At 40.9% G+C, this 17,036-nt stretch overlaps 2 protein-coding genes across 17 annotated transcripts in view; one reads left to right on the forward strand and one right to left on the reverse strand.

Moving 5' to 3' along the window:
* The window catches only part of RPE (ribulose-5-phosphate-3-epimerase), a 42,211-nt gene that overhangs the window by 1,071 nt on the left and 24,104 nt on the right, over nucleotides 1-17,036 (forward strand). For 4 of the 11 annotated variants that reach the window (XR_014785680.1, XR_014785682.1, XR_014785679.1 and 1 more), the window contains exons 2-6: nucleotides 2,894-2,973; nucleotides 3,196-3,335; nucleotides 4,586-4,720; nucleotides 4,905-4,991; nucleotides 13,156-15,251. Coding sequence is in view for 3 of the 11 variants with exons in the window: in XM_084819313.1 (XP_084675439.1) it covers nucleotides 2,894-2,973; nucleotides 3,196-3,335; nucleotides 4,586-4,720; nucleotides 4,905-4,991; nucleotides 5,392-5,514 (565 nt within the window). In the remaining 8 variants the exon portion in view is untranslated. Of the gene's footprint in view, nucleotides 1-2,893; nucleotides 2,974-3,195; nucleotides 3,336-4,585; nucleotides 4,721-4,904; nucleotides 4,992-5,391; nucleotides 5,898-13,155; nucleotides 15,252-17,036 lie in introns of those variants that run through there. The other 7 variants (XR_014785678.1, XR_014785684.1, XR_014785685.1 and 4 more) reach the window with 4 other exon arrangements.
* KANSL1L (KAT8 regulatory NSL complex subunit 1 like) overlaps nucleotides 3,195-17,036 on the reverse strand; it is an 85,494-nt gene continuing 71,652 nt past the window's right edge. For 5 of the 6 annotated variants that reach the window (XR_014785659.1, XR_014785658.1, XR_014785661.1 and 2 more), the window contains 3 exons: nucleotides 10,799-10,970; nucleotides 9,528-9,830; nucleotides 3,195-9,441 (listed from right to left, as the gene is read on the reverse strand). Coding sequence is in view for 1 of the 6 variants with exons in the window: in XM_084819229.1 (XP_084675355.1) it covers nucleotides 9,582-9,830; nucleotides 10,799-10,970 (421 nt within the window). In the remaining 5 variants the exon portion in view is untranslated. Of the gene's footprint in view, nucleotides 9,831-10,798; nucleotides 10,971-17,036 lie in introns of all 6 variants that reach the window. The other variant, XM_084819229.1, reaches the window with a different exon arrangement.

Here is a 17,036-nt window from a genome sequence, read left to right on the forward strand (position 1 = left end):
TATCTGGTAGCCATAGATAGGCTTCTCCAGAGATTTGTCTAACCCCTTTTACAGCCATCCAAATTGGTGGCCATCAGTAGACATGGCAGTTGTTGTGAAATGGAACAAGTCTTCTGTTAATCTTGGGGCACCTTAAATACAAACAGATTTATTGTGGCTTTGGCATTTGTGCACCTCATGCACTGCAAATCCATTTGTCTCATGAAGAAATGCACCCAGATACAAACACACCTCTTTATCAAAGTGCAAACAGCAGGACACCATGCCAAATGTACTCTGACCATGATTATGCCATAAAGGTTGATGCCACAATACATTTGTTAGTCGAGTTACCTTTGCTGCAAGACTCTCTGTTGTTATCGCCTTGAAAAAATGCTCCTTCTGCCAAGTTCACTGTGGATATGCTATTCCAGTGGAGGCAATGGGTTGGATCCAGCTTCTGCTTTCCATGAGAAGGCCTCTGGTCACCTGATTTTTGGGGAAGTGAAGGACTCTCTTTGATGGTGGCCGGTACTGAGCAATCTTACTGGCGGCATGCCGTTCCTTCAGCCCTCTCCATCCATAGTAGTGACTACAGACATGTTGCTCAAGGAATGGGGAGCTCACTGTCAGGGCCTTACAGTGCATGGGAGATGGTCGACCAGATAGAATAAAACCTCAGCAAAATGTGAAAACATGCTTTCAGATGACTGAAAGAAGTCTTCCTAATGAGGTGCACACAATGGTGGTCAAAAGATAACAGAAAAGGAGGAACCTGATAGGGACATGCACACTGGAACAGCGGGGGAGAGGTTCCCTCCAAAATTCCTCAGCTATAGAAGTTTCCCGAAGGCGCAGAGCCCGTATATGTGAATGCATAGATGACCACTCAAAATACTAGTTGCAGGTAGCAACCTGTCTATCCCATCCACATCACGGCATACCCCATTCAGCAGGGGCTCCTGACTTTGTGAAATATTTCTGGGGGTGCTGGAGGGGCTGCCACAGGAAGGAGGGAGCAGGGAAGTCCACTTCCCTCAGCGCAACTGATCCAGCACAAATTTGGAACCAACCCAATGTGTTCTCATCATACCTGCTACTTGAGGAAAGTTGTCATAATGACTATTTCCAGAAAACATTTTTGTCTTAGCAGTACCACCTCCCCATATGCACACGCCCCTTTCCCTGTCTCTTACAGGGCTTAGGTTCATCCTTCATTGTAATTCAGAGTAAATAAAGTACTGGCTTGCTTAGCTCATCATAATTAAATTAGATACAGAATATATTTTAATGTGTGTTTTTAGCAAGTGATTATATACCACCTATATTACCAAAGTGGAATACAGCATGTGAGCATACTTATTGTTTCTTAAAGTTGTATCCAGCACACATTACTGGAGTGACAGTTTGTAACTGTGGGAAACTCAAGTGGAGTGGCTCCTGGGTTGTTTCTGCACATAGGGGGCTTGCTGTTGGTGCCTAGATATATTTCCCCCTATCTTAGGTGATGCTGCTACTTGGCATATACATCAGAACATGTTTTCAGTTGTACTTCAGCAAAACTGGTATTGCTGTTTGGCGGTTGGATTCAGATTTAGTCATAACTAGAGTAGACCAATTGAAATCAATGGAACTTGGGTTAGAGAGGGAGCAATCCTGTCAAGATCAACGGTTGCCTCCAACCCCAGGGCGGCGGCCTATCCAGTGCAGGGCGGGAGGAGTGGTGGGGAGCGGATCTCCTTGTTTTCCCAGCCCTGCTTTCGCGGCTAGACAGCTGATTTTGGTTGTCCAGCCACAGGACCTTGGAGCGTGGGAAGCGGTGCCTGGATGATACACAGGATGTGTCATACTGGATTTTCGACATCCCCTCCCCACTTCCCCACCTTGCTTACAAGGCGGCGCTGGTGGGGTGGGGGTCGGTTCTCCGGGAACTGACTTATCCTTTGGCCATCTAGCTGCTGACTAGCGGCCATAGGATTGATCCCTTAGTAACTTAAATATCATTGCTTTCAGCGAGTGTACTCGAAGAATGCCTAAATCTGGATCCAATGCCATGTAGCTATGTTGGACTGAATTATGGGTTGATTAAATTTTGCCTGTTACAGCTTGATTAGAAACTCTCCGACATTTTCCATGTTGTTCACATTAAAAAAAAAACCTATTATTTTGGTAGTAAGTACTACTATAAAGTACTTGTGTTAATTATTAATAAAGTGTACTCTGCAGCAACAAGAAAATGTTGCATAAACTTTATCAGATGTGTTTCTTGATGCATATATCTGGAGCAAAGTAACAACACATTTTCTGTCTATATATGCAGTATTCCGAAACATACTTTTGTCTGAAAATGCAGCACAAGAATTCTGTATTAATTTTCCCTTCCACTTGTTCAATTAATAGGCAGTTGAGCAGGACCATGCCCTTAGTCTGCAGCCCTGTGCTCAACCTCTGTGTATTCAGTGGAACGTGAGAGAAAGGGTCTGTGAGCTTCCTTAGGTTAACTTTATCTTAGCCCAATTTTGGGTGATTCCTCCCTCTGGCGGTAGCCCCCATGCCCCATCCCACATTATTTAGGAGGGGGCCCCAGCCTCCCAGGAAGGCTTTCAGGGCCTCAGGCAGGAGGAAGCAACATGAAACTTTCCATCCTTGAACTTCTTTAAATTCATTTACTTTAGGATTCAAGCCATAGGGTTTGACAGACTTATATACAGACATTTGTTTCATTCAAAATATACTCATTATGAGAGGCATTTTGCTAATTTTTAATACTGAACTGTGAGACTATTTCTCTATAGCACCATAAAGCACAACCAAAATTGATCAGTACTTGTAATCATATAGAACCAAATTCCAAATGAATATTAATTTAGTAGGGATTTTAATATATTTATGTAATTTCTTCCCCATTGGGTAGGCATTTTGTCCCAAACATCACTTTTGGGCATCCTGTTGTAGAGAGCCTTCGGAAGCAGCTTGGTCAGCAGCCCTTCTTTGGTAAGCTATGTTTAATTAAAACATATATTCTGTTATGAGGGAGTGACACAAGGCCTCATCTCAATATCCATCCAGACACTGCTCCGATCTTCAGACAAGATTTGGGGACAGTTTATCTGCCAAGTGTTTTGTTGTATGAATTATGAATGCTTGTTTGAGGTAGTGATACAGTAAACATGCTATTATTTGATTCATGTTTCTGATCTATTTGGTTCTTTCTAGATATGCATATGATGGTTGCTAAACCAGAACAGTGGGTGAAACCCATGGCTGTTGCAGGTGCAAATCAGTACACCTTTCACATAGAAGCTACAGACAATCCAGGGGCACTCATTAAAGAAATAAGAGAAAATGGGATGAAGGTGAGGTTTCATGCCATGACTTTAGCAGCTCCTGTGGGAGTACAGAATGATTCCACTATCTGAGTATTAATAGCAGGCTCAAGCTTCTTAATAAATACAAAGAAATGGCAAATGTTTATTACAAAAATGTGAAATATTGGGAAGTGGCGTAATTGCAGTCAGGTAATCTGTAAATTGCTAGAGTTCTTACGCCATTTAATAGGGCCACTCTATAGGATGTTGTTTGCTAGACCTGTGGTCGGCTGTGGGACTTTTTTTCTGAATTAAAACTGGAAGGACATTGCACTCTTACATCAGAAAAGCTTATTTTTTTTGTAGCATCTTGTAAGAGCTGCCTGTACTCAGCAAAGCACACCCCTTGTGTTTGTGTTCTGGGCATTTCTCCTAATTGGAAAGAGGCAAAACTCGAGCAGTAGCTCATGTAGACACACTACAGGCAGCCACCAATGGCAGACAATTCTGTTACATTTCTATATTGGGAGTGATTGAGTGCTCCATTCATACCTGATGTAGAGATGGAATTGCCTACCAGTGAAGCCTGCGTTTGGGAGGATGCTTGGCAGAACAGCGAAGCATGCATAAGCAGAGAGGGAAGCCTCTTCTGTGGCTGAGTGCTTTGGACTGACAAGAACCTTTATTTTTCCTGTAGTACAGTAGGACTTCTTGAAGCAGTTTATAAATTGCTACCATAAGGAGTAAACTGAAGATTGTAATTTATGTTCTAGCTGAGTGCACTCATGTATAATCATAGACGAAAGAATATGCCTAGAAAAAAGCAGGTGTATTGTCCTAAAATGTCCTCATGGTTACACTAGGAAGAATGCAAAATTCACAATGTTTCTATAGTCACCCTCATAATTTTGGTGTGTAATTTCAGCAGCAGCATTGTGGTTATGTGTTCTTGGGATTATATAATTGGAATACAACATTTGACCTCTTTAGTAAGAACTCAATGAATATTGTTTAATCACTGGAAATGCAACATCAGTGGATATACAGTTTTGAAGAGCCAGATGAAGTATCATTCATAAACACTTTTGGTAAAACCAATCTTAAGAGTTCTACACTGAACACTGATCTCCCCTCTTATCAAGGGGAAAACATTTACTTGTCAACATGAACTACTGCCAAATAGTGGGAGTCACTTCGAAGCTCCTGTTTTCATTCGCTTTGTAAAAGTGAGATTTACTGTTAGCCCACGATGAAGGTTCTTTTAATATGTAATCATTTATTGTGTTTCTTTTCCATAGGTTGGTTTGGCTATCAAGCCAGGAACTACAGTAGACTATTTAGCACCATGGGCCAATCAAATAGACATGGCCTTAGTTATGACAGTAGAACCTGGATTTGGTGGGCAGAAATTCATGGAAGATATGATGCCAAAGGTAGATTTGACATTTGTTATTCCAGCTACACTAGCTGTGCATGTGTTAGGGTAATGGGAACTGTTTTAAACCTTTTCTTTGTGGAATGTTGTCATACTAAACATTTTCAGCTTTTGCACAGAGAGAGAGTACCTAGATAGCTACTATGTCTTGATAATGTTATCCTTTCTGTGCTGCTAACTAGGTTCATTGGCTGAGAACACAGTTTCCTTCCTTGGATATTGAAGTGGATGGTGGTGTAGGGCCAGATACCATTCACAAATGTGCAGAGGTAAGCAGTCAATATGAACTATAGTTTTCTAGCTCAAAATAGTTGCAGAAACTATCTTGTTATATCTGGCTACTCTCAAGTTTTCAGTGTTCATGCTACGCAAAGGATGTCTAGTACTTGAACCTTGATCAATCTTTTCTTTTTCATTTTGACTAGCTGCTTTCAGAAACAATATTGTTACAGGGTATTTGAGTAGACTTATACTTTTGACAAGCCCTGATGTTCCTTTCTCTGCTAATGAGCAGCAAGAAAAGTTAGAAGAACCAATTTGGCAAGTTGCTAAGTTGTTGTGTTTCTCACTGGAATGTACTGACTTTGTCTCTCACAGGTTTCTGTAAATATACCTAGACACGTGCAGTAAAGTCCTTATACAATATAACAGGCTTTATCCCGCTTCCAGGCAGGGGCAAATATGATCGTGTCTGGGAGTGCTGTAATGAAGAGTGATGACCCCAGAGCTGTGATTAATCTGCTGAGGAATGTTTGTTGTGAAGCTGCTCAAAAGCGCTCTCTTGACCGGTGAAATCAGGTTACCGCCAAAAGGGTTGCATACTACTTTCCTGTGTATGTCTGGGTGGGATAACCATTGTGGAATTAGCAAGACTGCAGTACTGAAGATTCATTCCTTCATTGCAGAGAAGCAAGCAGCAACACACAGTAAGATTGCCTTGCCAGCTTGGAAGTATGTTGGTCCACTACTATCCCTTGACTTTTCTAATACACATTACAACATATGGAGGCTTCTTGCTTGAGGGTTGTTAAGTAGCAGACAAATGAATTTTGTTCTACATTAAACACAAATGTGTTCATTCCTTAACATCTTAAATGCTTAAAATAAACAATTGATGGAAAAGTCTTTTAGAGTGTCTGAACTTGATCATCAATTTTGGATCCAGTCCATTTTAAGGTCCAAAAAATTTAAGGATACAAAGTGAAGAATGGAATGGGGAGGGAGATGAAGCATTTGAAACTCTCAGTATGAAAATAGAAAAACTTACAAATATTGGGATTAAAAAAAAACAAGCAAGACCTTTTAGAGCAATGTTTATTGCTCTTTATGCTTAATACTACTTGCTGTTAAGTTAAATGTGCTTTGTATAAAAACATATTACAGTATTGCATCAGTAACTGGTAAAGATGTTTCACAGAAATTCCATTTCAGAAATGCAGTTTTTATAATACAAATAACTTGATAAGTATTATTTTTAATCTGGTGGTGATATACGTAGAGTGCCTTTTGAATAGAGAACAGCTGTCTTCCTTAAGAGAAATTTTTGCCACGTTTTAATATTACATGCTACCTCATTCTTAAGAGATCTGAAAACTTAATTATGAAAATAAACATTGTCATACAAGTTGCAGGTTCTCTCTCTTAAGTAAGAATGCTTGACGCTAGCTTCTTCCATTAGGATAAGACACCTAGCAACATCAGCTTGATCCACTGCCTCATGACCTGAGAAGCATGGGCAAATGGCTCTGCAATGCCCGGTTCACACGCAACAACCCAGAATATGGGTTGTTATTGAATCACGGGTTGTCGTTACATACGAACCCTGCACTGTGGTTTAACTATGGGTTGTTAAGAACAAACAACCCAGAGTTAAACCACAGTGCAGGGTTCGCATGTAACAACAACTTAGGATTCAACCGTAGCCCATACTCAGCCAGAACTGTGGGTTGTTGTTACGTTCGAACCAGGTCAGGGAGAGTGGTTAAAGCAGCAACAGAGGCCTTAAAGCTTTTCCTTTTGGGCACCTCTCTTGTCCTTATCAGCTGCCTGCATCTTGATTTTCACACAGGAATGGATAACTTGAAGCGCATAAGAAGAACACTCACAGCACCTTTTCAGCTATTCACATCAGTTGTGTGGTAGGAAACCCTCGGCCTTTGTTTCAGCTTAGACTAATGTGGCTGAGGTGAATATGAGAGTGTGTGGGGCTGTAGTGGTGGGCTTGATCAGGGGTTTCATTGAAGACAGACGCTTTTAAGGGACTGGATTTTACTCCTTTAGAGGTTTAAGCTAGGGCTAAGTAATGGGAGGCCCAGAACCAAATCTAGTCAGGGATTAAGGGAGTAGTAATTCAAAACAACTGGAGAGGGCCAGGTTGGCTATCCCTGCTTTAGACAATAGTATGTCTTTCAAATTATTATAGCCAGAGAGACAGCTGATCAGTACAGTAGTTTTGGATAACTTTACAGAAAGATGTGAACCCTTAACAATCACTGTGGATCAGCTTTCACCATTTTTGAGAGAGAAAATGAAGTAACCTGGATAATTTTCCTTTATTTAAACATATACGCCTTTTGTTCATATTCAAGACAGAGTTCTGGCCAGGGCATTTTCACTCCCTGGGGTCACAGTCTGGACACACAGACACACACACACACCCTGCAATTCAGGGGACCAATTTTTTTTTAAAAAAGAAACGGGGGGGGGGGGTTGCTGTCAGAATTTGGCAGCAAACACCACCATGGTGCTCTGTAGCTGTTTGCAAGCTAAATTAGACCCTTGTAGTGCTACAGGCACCATCTTTTGTTTTGTTTAAAAAACACCCCAAATTAACTGCTGAATCCAGGAGGGGGACATGTGGGCTGCATGTTGCCCACCCCTGCCCTAAGTGCACCAATTTTATGAAGGTGTTCCAATTTAAGCATTAGAAAGGATTTGGGAGAAAGACGCTAAAACCAGGAAAAATCAAGTTGGCTAGCAGAAGAACAGATTTAAGTTTTGAGATCAAAGTATATAGGATCTAAAGATGCTCAACAAGGTTGGGACTGGGAATGGGAAGGATAAAGTCAAAATGGGTGATTTATTCTCAAAGGTTTCCCTCCACCCCATTTTTTATTCTCTAGCAAAAATAAAACTGCTTAAATATTTTGAAGGACAACACAGGAAGGAGCTGCCACTCTTTAATTATGGAGTTACAGTTTCTCATACTACTAAAAGTATCCAGACCCTGGACGAGTGCAGAAGATGTACCAAAGGGAATGATAGGCCATTTCACAACCTATTATTGATTATGTAAACATCTAGTGCCAAGCCAACAATGAAATCCAACACAATTCTTACTTAGAGTAGACCCATTGAAATGAATGGGACTTGTGTTAGCCTGAATAGGCCTTATGTTGGATTTTACACAATATCATACCATAATCATGATTTGTGGTATTCAAATACAAAGTCTGAGCTCCTAAGGGGGTGCCATTTTACATGGCTCAGTTCTTCATTAGGCATCTCAATCCATCAACATCACACTGTAGTGTACAGAAATAACTTTTAATTTTAAAACCTTGCATAGAAAATTGCTATATCAGAAGCAAGATTCAAGTTTAATTCTCTGGATAAAACGTGTTTTTAAAAGTTAAAACCAAAATTTCCAGTAAACTACAATCTAACATAGGCTGTAGTGTTGAAATGCAACTGAACATTTTTACAATATCCAGTGTACTTCCAGTCCATTTAGAAGGGAGGGGATACTAAAAATGGGGCCATGTACCCATCATAGTTTAGTTTTGGACATGACACTGAATAAAAGGTTGCTTTACAATGATGCCTTCTTTAAAAGCCTTCAACAGTTCCTCACAGAAGAGCTGTCTTCCTCACAGCATTATACACTATCGGCATCAATTAATGCGGGTGACCATTCTATACTACTTTTGTACACCTAGCATTACTGGAAGATGCAGATAACATTCCAAACACAGCATTTCAAAATTTGAATATGACAATAACTTGGTTTTCTCTGTATCTAAAATATTATGATTGCCTTGTTTGTAATGTTGACATTGAAACGAACATTTTGGGGAGTATATTTTTAAGTACTGCAATGCAGGGAATGGATGCTCATAACCTGCTCAAATGTAACAGAGTACACAGTTTTTGGTGGACTAGAAAGGGGTTTTAAATAACTTGTAGTAAAAATAGTAAATTGCTTCCCTAGTGGAGTATTCAGATTTCTCAGTCCTTTCCATTCCTTGTGCTCAGAAATGAAACTGAGATCCACTGTGAAATACAGAAAATCAATTATTTAAATTGATTTAACTCATGTACAGTTTTTGGCATCTCTCTAGTGAGAGAACTGAGTAAGTACATATTCGCATCATCAAATTTACAAATGGTTGATTCTTCACTGGACAAAATGTTTTCCTTAACGGGGACAGTATAAGTGTGTACTTATACCACTCACACACGCAGCGACTTGTTGGATAGCTTTTTCTGTGATGAGTTGAAGTTGCTGCATCGCTAAGCGAGAAAAAGCACGTTCTGCTGCACTGCAACCATCCATACACTTAAAAATATTTATCCTTCCAGTTTTTCAAGATGTGGCCCCAAATGGTGGTTGCAGTTTAAGAATACCCCTTTTGACATCAAGGTTGTTAGGCTTCCAGATAGAAAGCATTCTTCTTGTAGTTGAGATAAAAAGAAACTGCTCTTGGGTTCTTATCCTCCCTGTCAAAAATAAAAGAAAAAAAATGTGTTGTAAGTATAAATATGAGTCAAGCTGTTATCGATTGTACGAGCATGATATATTTTACCTTCCACATTCCTTCACCCTGGTTAGCTTTCTTAATGAACCACATTATTTTCCGTCACGTCTGTTTTCTCATGCCGCCAATTCCCAAGTAAACTTGGTTGCACTCTTCTAGCTCATCAGCAGAACTTTTCTTTTGTGGCCGATTATTATTTGGAAAACTGAAGGCAGCATATGACGTACAGTCAGAGCCACTGAGAATAGTCACATTTGAACTGTCTTGCTGAGCTGTTAATGGATGCTGGCATACTAAAGCTTCTGCTTCTGTATCCTTTAGTGGAAAAGTCCGACGTTCCCACAGAATAGACTGAAAGGAATAAAACAGGGAATAAGTGGCAAATTGACAAAATCCATCTGTCAATAACCATGTGCCATTCCTTAGAGCTGGGGTGGGCAGGCAGCCCAATTTCAAAACCCCTCTGCATGCCATCAGTTCAGACCTCTGGCAAGAACAATCCGTCCCTTCCCTGGCAGCCCACTGAGTGGGAAGAAAGAAGGAGAGTGAAAGGGGGGAGGCAAAGCCCAGAGCCACTTTTGGCTTTGGCTCTGCCCTCCACCATGCCCTGACAGATTACCCACAAGGGAATTGGACCCTCAACAGAAAAAATATTCCACACTCCTGCCTTACTATAATAATTTGGCAGAGAAGCATCGTTCAGCATACCTTGTACCAAATCTTGGAAACTATTCTTAATAATGCTGGTACTTAAAACTCTGAAGTGCTTTACAGATCATCTCTGAAATGCTTACACCATAAAATAGACCAGTATTATTTCTGGTCTGGGATGTATGAATGAAATTGAGATAGAGTGGCTTGCCTAAGGACTCTTATAATGCAATCTAACACATGTCTACTCAGAAATAAGTTCCACTATGATCAATGGGGCTTACTCTGAGGTAAGTGTGCATAGCATTGCAATCCTATACATGTCTACTGAGAAGGGACTGCAGCCTTAGTGAGTTGCTGAGGCAAGGTTTGACTCAGAAAGTTTTCAATCTGCACTCTGAGTTACTACACCACTCCAACTCCTATACTAACTGGTATGCAACACAGCAGAGCTAAATAAAGGTACTATAGACAACATTAGCTTTTTTTTTTTTACTTTCAAAACAACCACAGTGTAGACCTCAAAACTATTTTTACAACGCAAAATATCTGAGCAAGATTTTTTTTTTTAAATATCTCAGTAGCAGGCTTTGGTCTCTTGCTGCTAGTGTGAAACGGACCCTTCACTACAAGTCAATAGTCCCAGCTATTACCAAGTATATTTTTACCGTTGCTTCCTGGTTTCTTTCTGAAGACTGTGATGCCCCCAAGTAGAGAGAACTGCAGATTTCTGAAGTAATGTCAGCAGCGTTTTCACAAAAATGAGGGGGTAATAAATCAGAGTTGACTAGTTTTTCTTTCAGTGCTTGATCTTGTCCCTCAGAACTTCTGCTATATGATCTATAATAAAATAGAATAAGCCTCCAGTTTCTTCGAAATAGAAATCATCTGATGGAAAATAAGATCTTGCCATATTTTAAGATGGATGAATTAGATGCCTTAAAATTCTGAAAATAAAACCCAAGTATTTATTGAAGGAGGTCTTTAAAAAACCAAGATCAACTGCCCCATTGTGTATAAGAACATTTCCATTCTTGGTCAGAGCACAGAACTATTTCTAATAAAGTATAGACCCTCCTGTGATGCTATCTTCCCTACCATATCTTTTTTCATATTTATTGCTAAACCAAGAACAAGGTATTTAACTGCATTTAAATAGCTGGCTCTTTAGTTATTCAGATCTATGTGAGAAACACATAGATCAGAATAACTATTTTTAATACAATTTAAGTATCTTTATTGAAATCATAATAGTAGCAGAGAGATATGACCCTGTGCTATATGATCAGACTGGCATAGCATTAAACTTGATGAAATATATCAAAATGAAATAGTTTTTAAAGAATTTGTCACTAGCCAAATGAGGCAATGACCGCCTTTGCATGGTCGCTATGGCTGTCATGGCTTCTTTAAGCTACGATGAGCTGCAGTGCCTGCAGATGCCATGCTGATATTGTGTCCGAACCTGGGAACCGTGGGTTATGAGAGGGTTCAACAACCCTTGCAGAACCCATGGCCTGATTTAGGGTTATCCGAGGTTTGTTTAACACTTGCATAACTCATGGTCCCCAGGTTCAGACGACACAAGTTGTGGTCATGGCTTTAATGTTCAAAATGGCTGCCAGTGCACATCACAACTCACGTGGCTTAAATAAGCTTAATTTATCATAATTAGCCTGCCAACAGCCAATCAGTCTGTATCAGAAAGCTGAAACCTTAACATATTGGGCCGGTCTGCATGTTCAAACAACTCACTATGGCTTATTTAATATGGCTTTAATATTCAAAATGGCTGCCAGCATGCACCACAACCCACTGTGGCTTAAATAAGCCACGGTGGGTTGTGGTGCATGCTGGAAGCCATTTTGAATATTAAAGCCATATTAAATAAGCCATGGTGAGTTGTTTGAACATGCAAACCGGCCCAGTATGTTAAGGTTTCAGCTTTCTGATACAGACTGATTAGCTGTTGGCAGGCTAATTATGATAAATGGAAATTCAGGACTCACCTTTGAATTTCTCTTTTTGAGGGAAGGTGTACAGCTAGTAGGGGGACAGGGCACTCCTGCAGGGCTGAAAAGTTAGTGCCTAATTTTCTTGTATCCAGTAAAGGAGGGGCTTCCCCTTAATTCCTAGTAACTATGGCCAAGAAGGCCGATAAAGAATTCTCAAAAGAAAAGAAAAAGGTAGAACCAGAAACTAAGGAGCAGGTAACTAACCACTGTGATCTGCTTCCAGTACAATTAATAAGACCTCTTTATGCAATAACCAGAGATGGTCCAAAACACCACGAAGACATGCATGCACACACACGCGCACACACCACTACCTCTCTCAAGAAGGGAGCCAATGAAAAGCAGAAACAAAGGTGAGCCCAAGGAATGGAGGGACGGGACTCCTTCATTTGTCAGTTTGTGTTCTGAGGAATCTACGTGAGAGGCAGCCTGAGAGTGCCAAATTACTCTCCTTCCCTTGGGAAGAATAGAAATCCACAAGTCCAGAATTTCTATTTCTCGTTTTGAGGGGAAAAGGGCAGCTAGCACGGGGATGAAAGAATCTTCTTTTGTAATGTCTGGTGAAGGTATGCAGTGATGACCACAATGCCACCCTAAATATTTCCTCTAGAGAAGCCCTTTCCCAGAAAACTATGGTAGTGCTGTCGTTCCCCCTCCCTCCCCAGCTGAATAGTCCAGGTTACCTTCTGGATAGTGTAAATTACTTGAACTATAAGCCATGGCTATCCAGTCCCTTTACCACTCTCTCACAAGGTGAATTCTTGAAGTAGGCAAAGAGAGGAGTTTTGTCTTATCCATGTAGAATCTGAGTGCCTGGCAGATATTTGAGAGAAGTGCACAAGCATTTCTCCCTCCAGGGCCAAGGTCGGATGCAGACAAAGGAAGTAAGTATAAGCTCCTGAGCCCTATGGAATGCAGAGTGGATTTTTGCAATGGGGGGGGGGGCTGGTCATAGCATGACCTTGTCCTGGTGGAAAATGCATAGCTCTTTTCCCACTGTGTTCTCCTAGGTCTAAGACGACACTCTGAGGTATCTGCTACTAAGAATACTTCTAAAGGTCAGTACACCTTGAGAGAGGTAGTTCCCAGAGGTTCAAAGGGCAATCTCATCAGGATCTTCAAGACTACACTCAACTTCCATGAAGGCACTTAGGTGAACTGTGGGTGGGTTGATGAGAACCTGCAAAATTGTGGGTGCAGACTGAGACAGACCTACAAATTGAGACAACTGTTCTAATACTAATTTGATAAGAGTTTTCACTGACAGACAGTGGGGGTAGCCATGGGATGCCCCATGGCACTGGAGACAGCTAATCTTTTTATTGGTACATTTGAAAAAAGACATTATCTTTTGTCCAGTTCAGGAATACCTGAAGGGGTGATGTCAGTATATAGATGATATTTTCATCATCTGGAGGAGCTTATAAGATAAAATCAGAGATATTTATACATGGGTCAAAACTAGAACTCCAAATGAACAATTGCCAAGCAGTAGTACAAACCGGTAAAGGGTAGAAGCACCTGGGCTCTTAGGTGCTTTTGTCTCCCATTCCGTGCAAATAGCACAAGCCAGAATAAGGGAAAGCTCACCCTTTATGGTTCTGAGAGGAAAAATGCACTCAAGGCCTGGTAGCACTTCAACAGCAATAGCACATTCTGAAGCCCACAACTGGAAGCTTTTCCGGGCACTCAGCCTCCACTCCTTACGTTCAAGAAAAAATACTTAAAACGAAAAAACAAGGAAACAGCCTGGAACATGAGAGCAGTGGGTCCGGGGTTGTCGGGAGAGTCTCCTGACCGCCCTCACAATGGGACACCCCCTCCAATAAAAGAAAACAAGAAACCCGACCACCCTAGAATCATAGAACAGTAGGGTTGGAAGGGGCCTACAAGGCCATCGAGTCCAACCCCCTGCTCAGTGCAGGAATCCATTGATCCTGATGAGATTGCCCTTTGAATCCTGTTCTACAAAACAGCGGAAGATAGTAAAGACAGTAAAAATGCTTTAAACAATACACTGCTCCCAATTGGTCTGTGAAAGGCAGAGCCAAGAATGAAAGGGGGTTCCCTCTCCTTCTGGAAGGACACAACTTAGTTAGATTGGCCTTACTTCTCACAGAAGTGTGAGTTAACCCTTTCCTCCCTACTCCACTCCCTTACTGACTGAGAACTTTTACTTTGGAAGGAATGAAGGAAACCGTACAAGAAACCCACTGATAAAAATACATATTTAACCTTTGATAGTTCTCATCCATCTTCCCTAAGATGAAATTTACTGCATGGACTATTTTTATAACTATGCAGGAATTGCACAAAAGTCAGAGATTTTCTAATGTTCTAACAACAGGAACCAGTCTTAAAACGCAATTGTAGGCAAGGGTAGGCGACCATTTTGGGCCTAAGGGCATATTTAGTAATCTGAGAACCTGTCCTGGGCACCACCACAAAATGGTTACCATGGGAGGTATGGCTAGTGACAAAGGACAAATAACCCGACCCAAAAGACTGAGTGCAAGGCAGAGGTGGTGTCTGAGCCCAACACACAAAATACAGTAGCTCCTTTGAACCCACATTTTTCTGTGCTAACAGAAATCTATTTCACAAAAGGCAAACTTTTCTCTCTTTTCCAGCCAATTCATCCTCCCTCTCTTCTGCACCCCGGATCACCACCCATACATACATGTATGTCACCCTGGATCATCACCCAAACACACGCACACTGTCTTGCACACACCACACATCCCCATCCATTCTCACACACACACACACACACACACACACAGCCCATGTACCCATCAAGCATACATACATACATCCCTTCTCCTACTCACTGCAGGCACACAAACCTCCCCAAATCACTCTCTTTCAGGATCCTTCCAAAAAATTTCACTCTGGATCACCCCTAAACCTCTTCTCCCCCCTCCCTTTGCACCAACATGCAGCCCCCTTCTATTCAGACATACAAGCACACAAACCTCCCCAACTCCCCACAGGTTGCTCCCAGCTGGCTTCCCCAGCTCCCATATGAGGCCCAGAGATGTTAATGGGAATTGAAGATGGCAGCAGCTGGAGGCCCTAACTTTACTTTGAAGCAACACAGCTGCTGGTAAGAAAATGTGTTACTTTAAACATTCAGGAGGGTAGGGTGTCTTGATGGGTGCCAAGGAAGGTTCAGGAGTTAATTGGTGCCCACAGGCCCCACATTGCCTACCCCCGTTTTATAGAAAGGGGATATCCTGAGAGGTTGATTGGGGAAAACTGACAGAGGGTAGCTGCCAGATCATGAGATATTCACAGCCTTTAACTATTCTTCAAGAGAACAACAGAATAAATTGTAATTTCACATACAATCATGTATCTAATGCTCTACAGGGCAATATTAAGATATATTCCAGGATAAGCCTCTAATTTCTTTTAATCATACTAGAAACATTTGGCGTATGTTGATTAAAAGTGATTTTAACCTTTTAAAAGGGTGCTCAGCAGCAAACTATATTGGGTCTGCCTACCCGAAGAGGTCATCATCCATTTGGGATATTGATTTATTGTAAATATACACGTTAGGTGGAGGTTTTCTGTTAATCAGCAGAATGGGGAAAAGTAAATTGTGAATAATTTTACAACTTGTAATAATAAGAATGTCATTTATGAAATTCAGTGCCCAAGGAGCTGGGCAGAAGGAGATGATCTGCAAGTTCCTGCTTTAACTTACTGAATGTGATTGGAAGTGAACTGGCTGTTCACCTGCAATTTTGAACACAGCCTGATGTTAGAGGAGGTTCAGATTTGTGCAGGCAGTTTGGCCCAGAGAAGACACACCCTTAAAAAGGATCCCAAATATAGAAATAGGCTGTTAAAGAAAGGGGGGGGGGAGCTCTTTTAATATGAGCCAAGCAGCACTAGCAGTAAAAATGTAGTCACCCAGCAAGGAGCCGCAATGCCATTCACTATAGCAGGCCAATCTTCACAGTTCTCTTAAACAGATAGTGCCCTTTTCATCCTAAGGGCAGAACCATGTTCTAATTATTATTTCATCTCTAGCTACCAAGCATTTCTTTCTAAGGGTTGATAAGGATCTGTTTTGGCTTCCTAAAGTTTAATGGAATGGGTTTGACAGGGTAGTGTTTATTATTTTTATTTTGAAATACTGTTTGATGCCATTTGATCATATACCTTTATTTTCAAAGGCCAGAATCCAAAAAGCTAATGCAAAAAGTTTGCATTAGCTCAGTGACAGTTTTACTGTTTCCTTTGAATAGCTGACACTCATCATCTCACGAACTGCCTTTGAACCCCACCTGGCAGTTTAAAAAAGACTGTCATGTTGAATGGGAAATTGCTCTTGGACAAAAAAGGGTGCTGTTGGAGAAATACAGTTGAGAACTAGTTCTACGGTTCTTTGGCTCCTGACCATATACTTTTATTTTACGTTTATTTTCATGTATTAGTAATATTTAAGCAATGGATGAAGGAAGTCAAGTCTTTCAATATTAGAAAAAATATATTGTGAGATTTGTTTTTCTATACTATAAGAAAACATGAGTAATGCTCTCCAAACATAGATCTGATATGATGGTATGTGGAATATAACGTGGTTCAGGAAAAACGTTTTCATTAAAAGAACCAAAAGATGGTAGCCAATTAAGTCTTGTTGCTGATGGAACTTCTGTCAGTGGAATGGGGAGGGGGGTGGCTCTCTCTCCCTACTGCATCCCTCTGCGTGCTCTCAAAATCTGCTTCAGAGAACAGGTGGAACTTTTCCACAGTATTTGAGTATACATCAACAGATAATGTAGTAGAGAACCCCTGCAACCCCGAAACATTTATAAAAGTAAACGGAAGTCCCAAATATTGGGGAAATATTCGCAAATGAACTTTAAACAATCTCTAT

This window comes from Heloderma suspectum, chromosome 1 (assembly GCF_057233095.1).
Source record: "Heloderma suspectum isolate Gila_16-S chromosome 1, 16-S_ref, whole genome shotgun sequence".
Lineage (NCBI taxonomy): Eukaryota > Metazoa > Chordata > Lepidosauria > Squamata > Helodermatidae > Heloderma > Heloderma suspectum.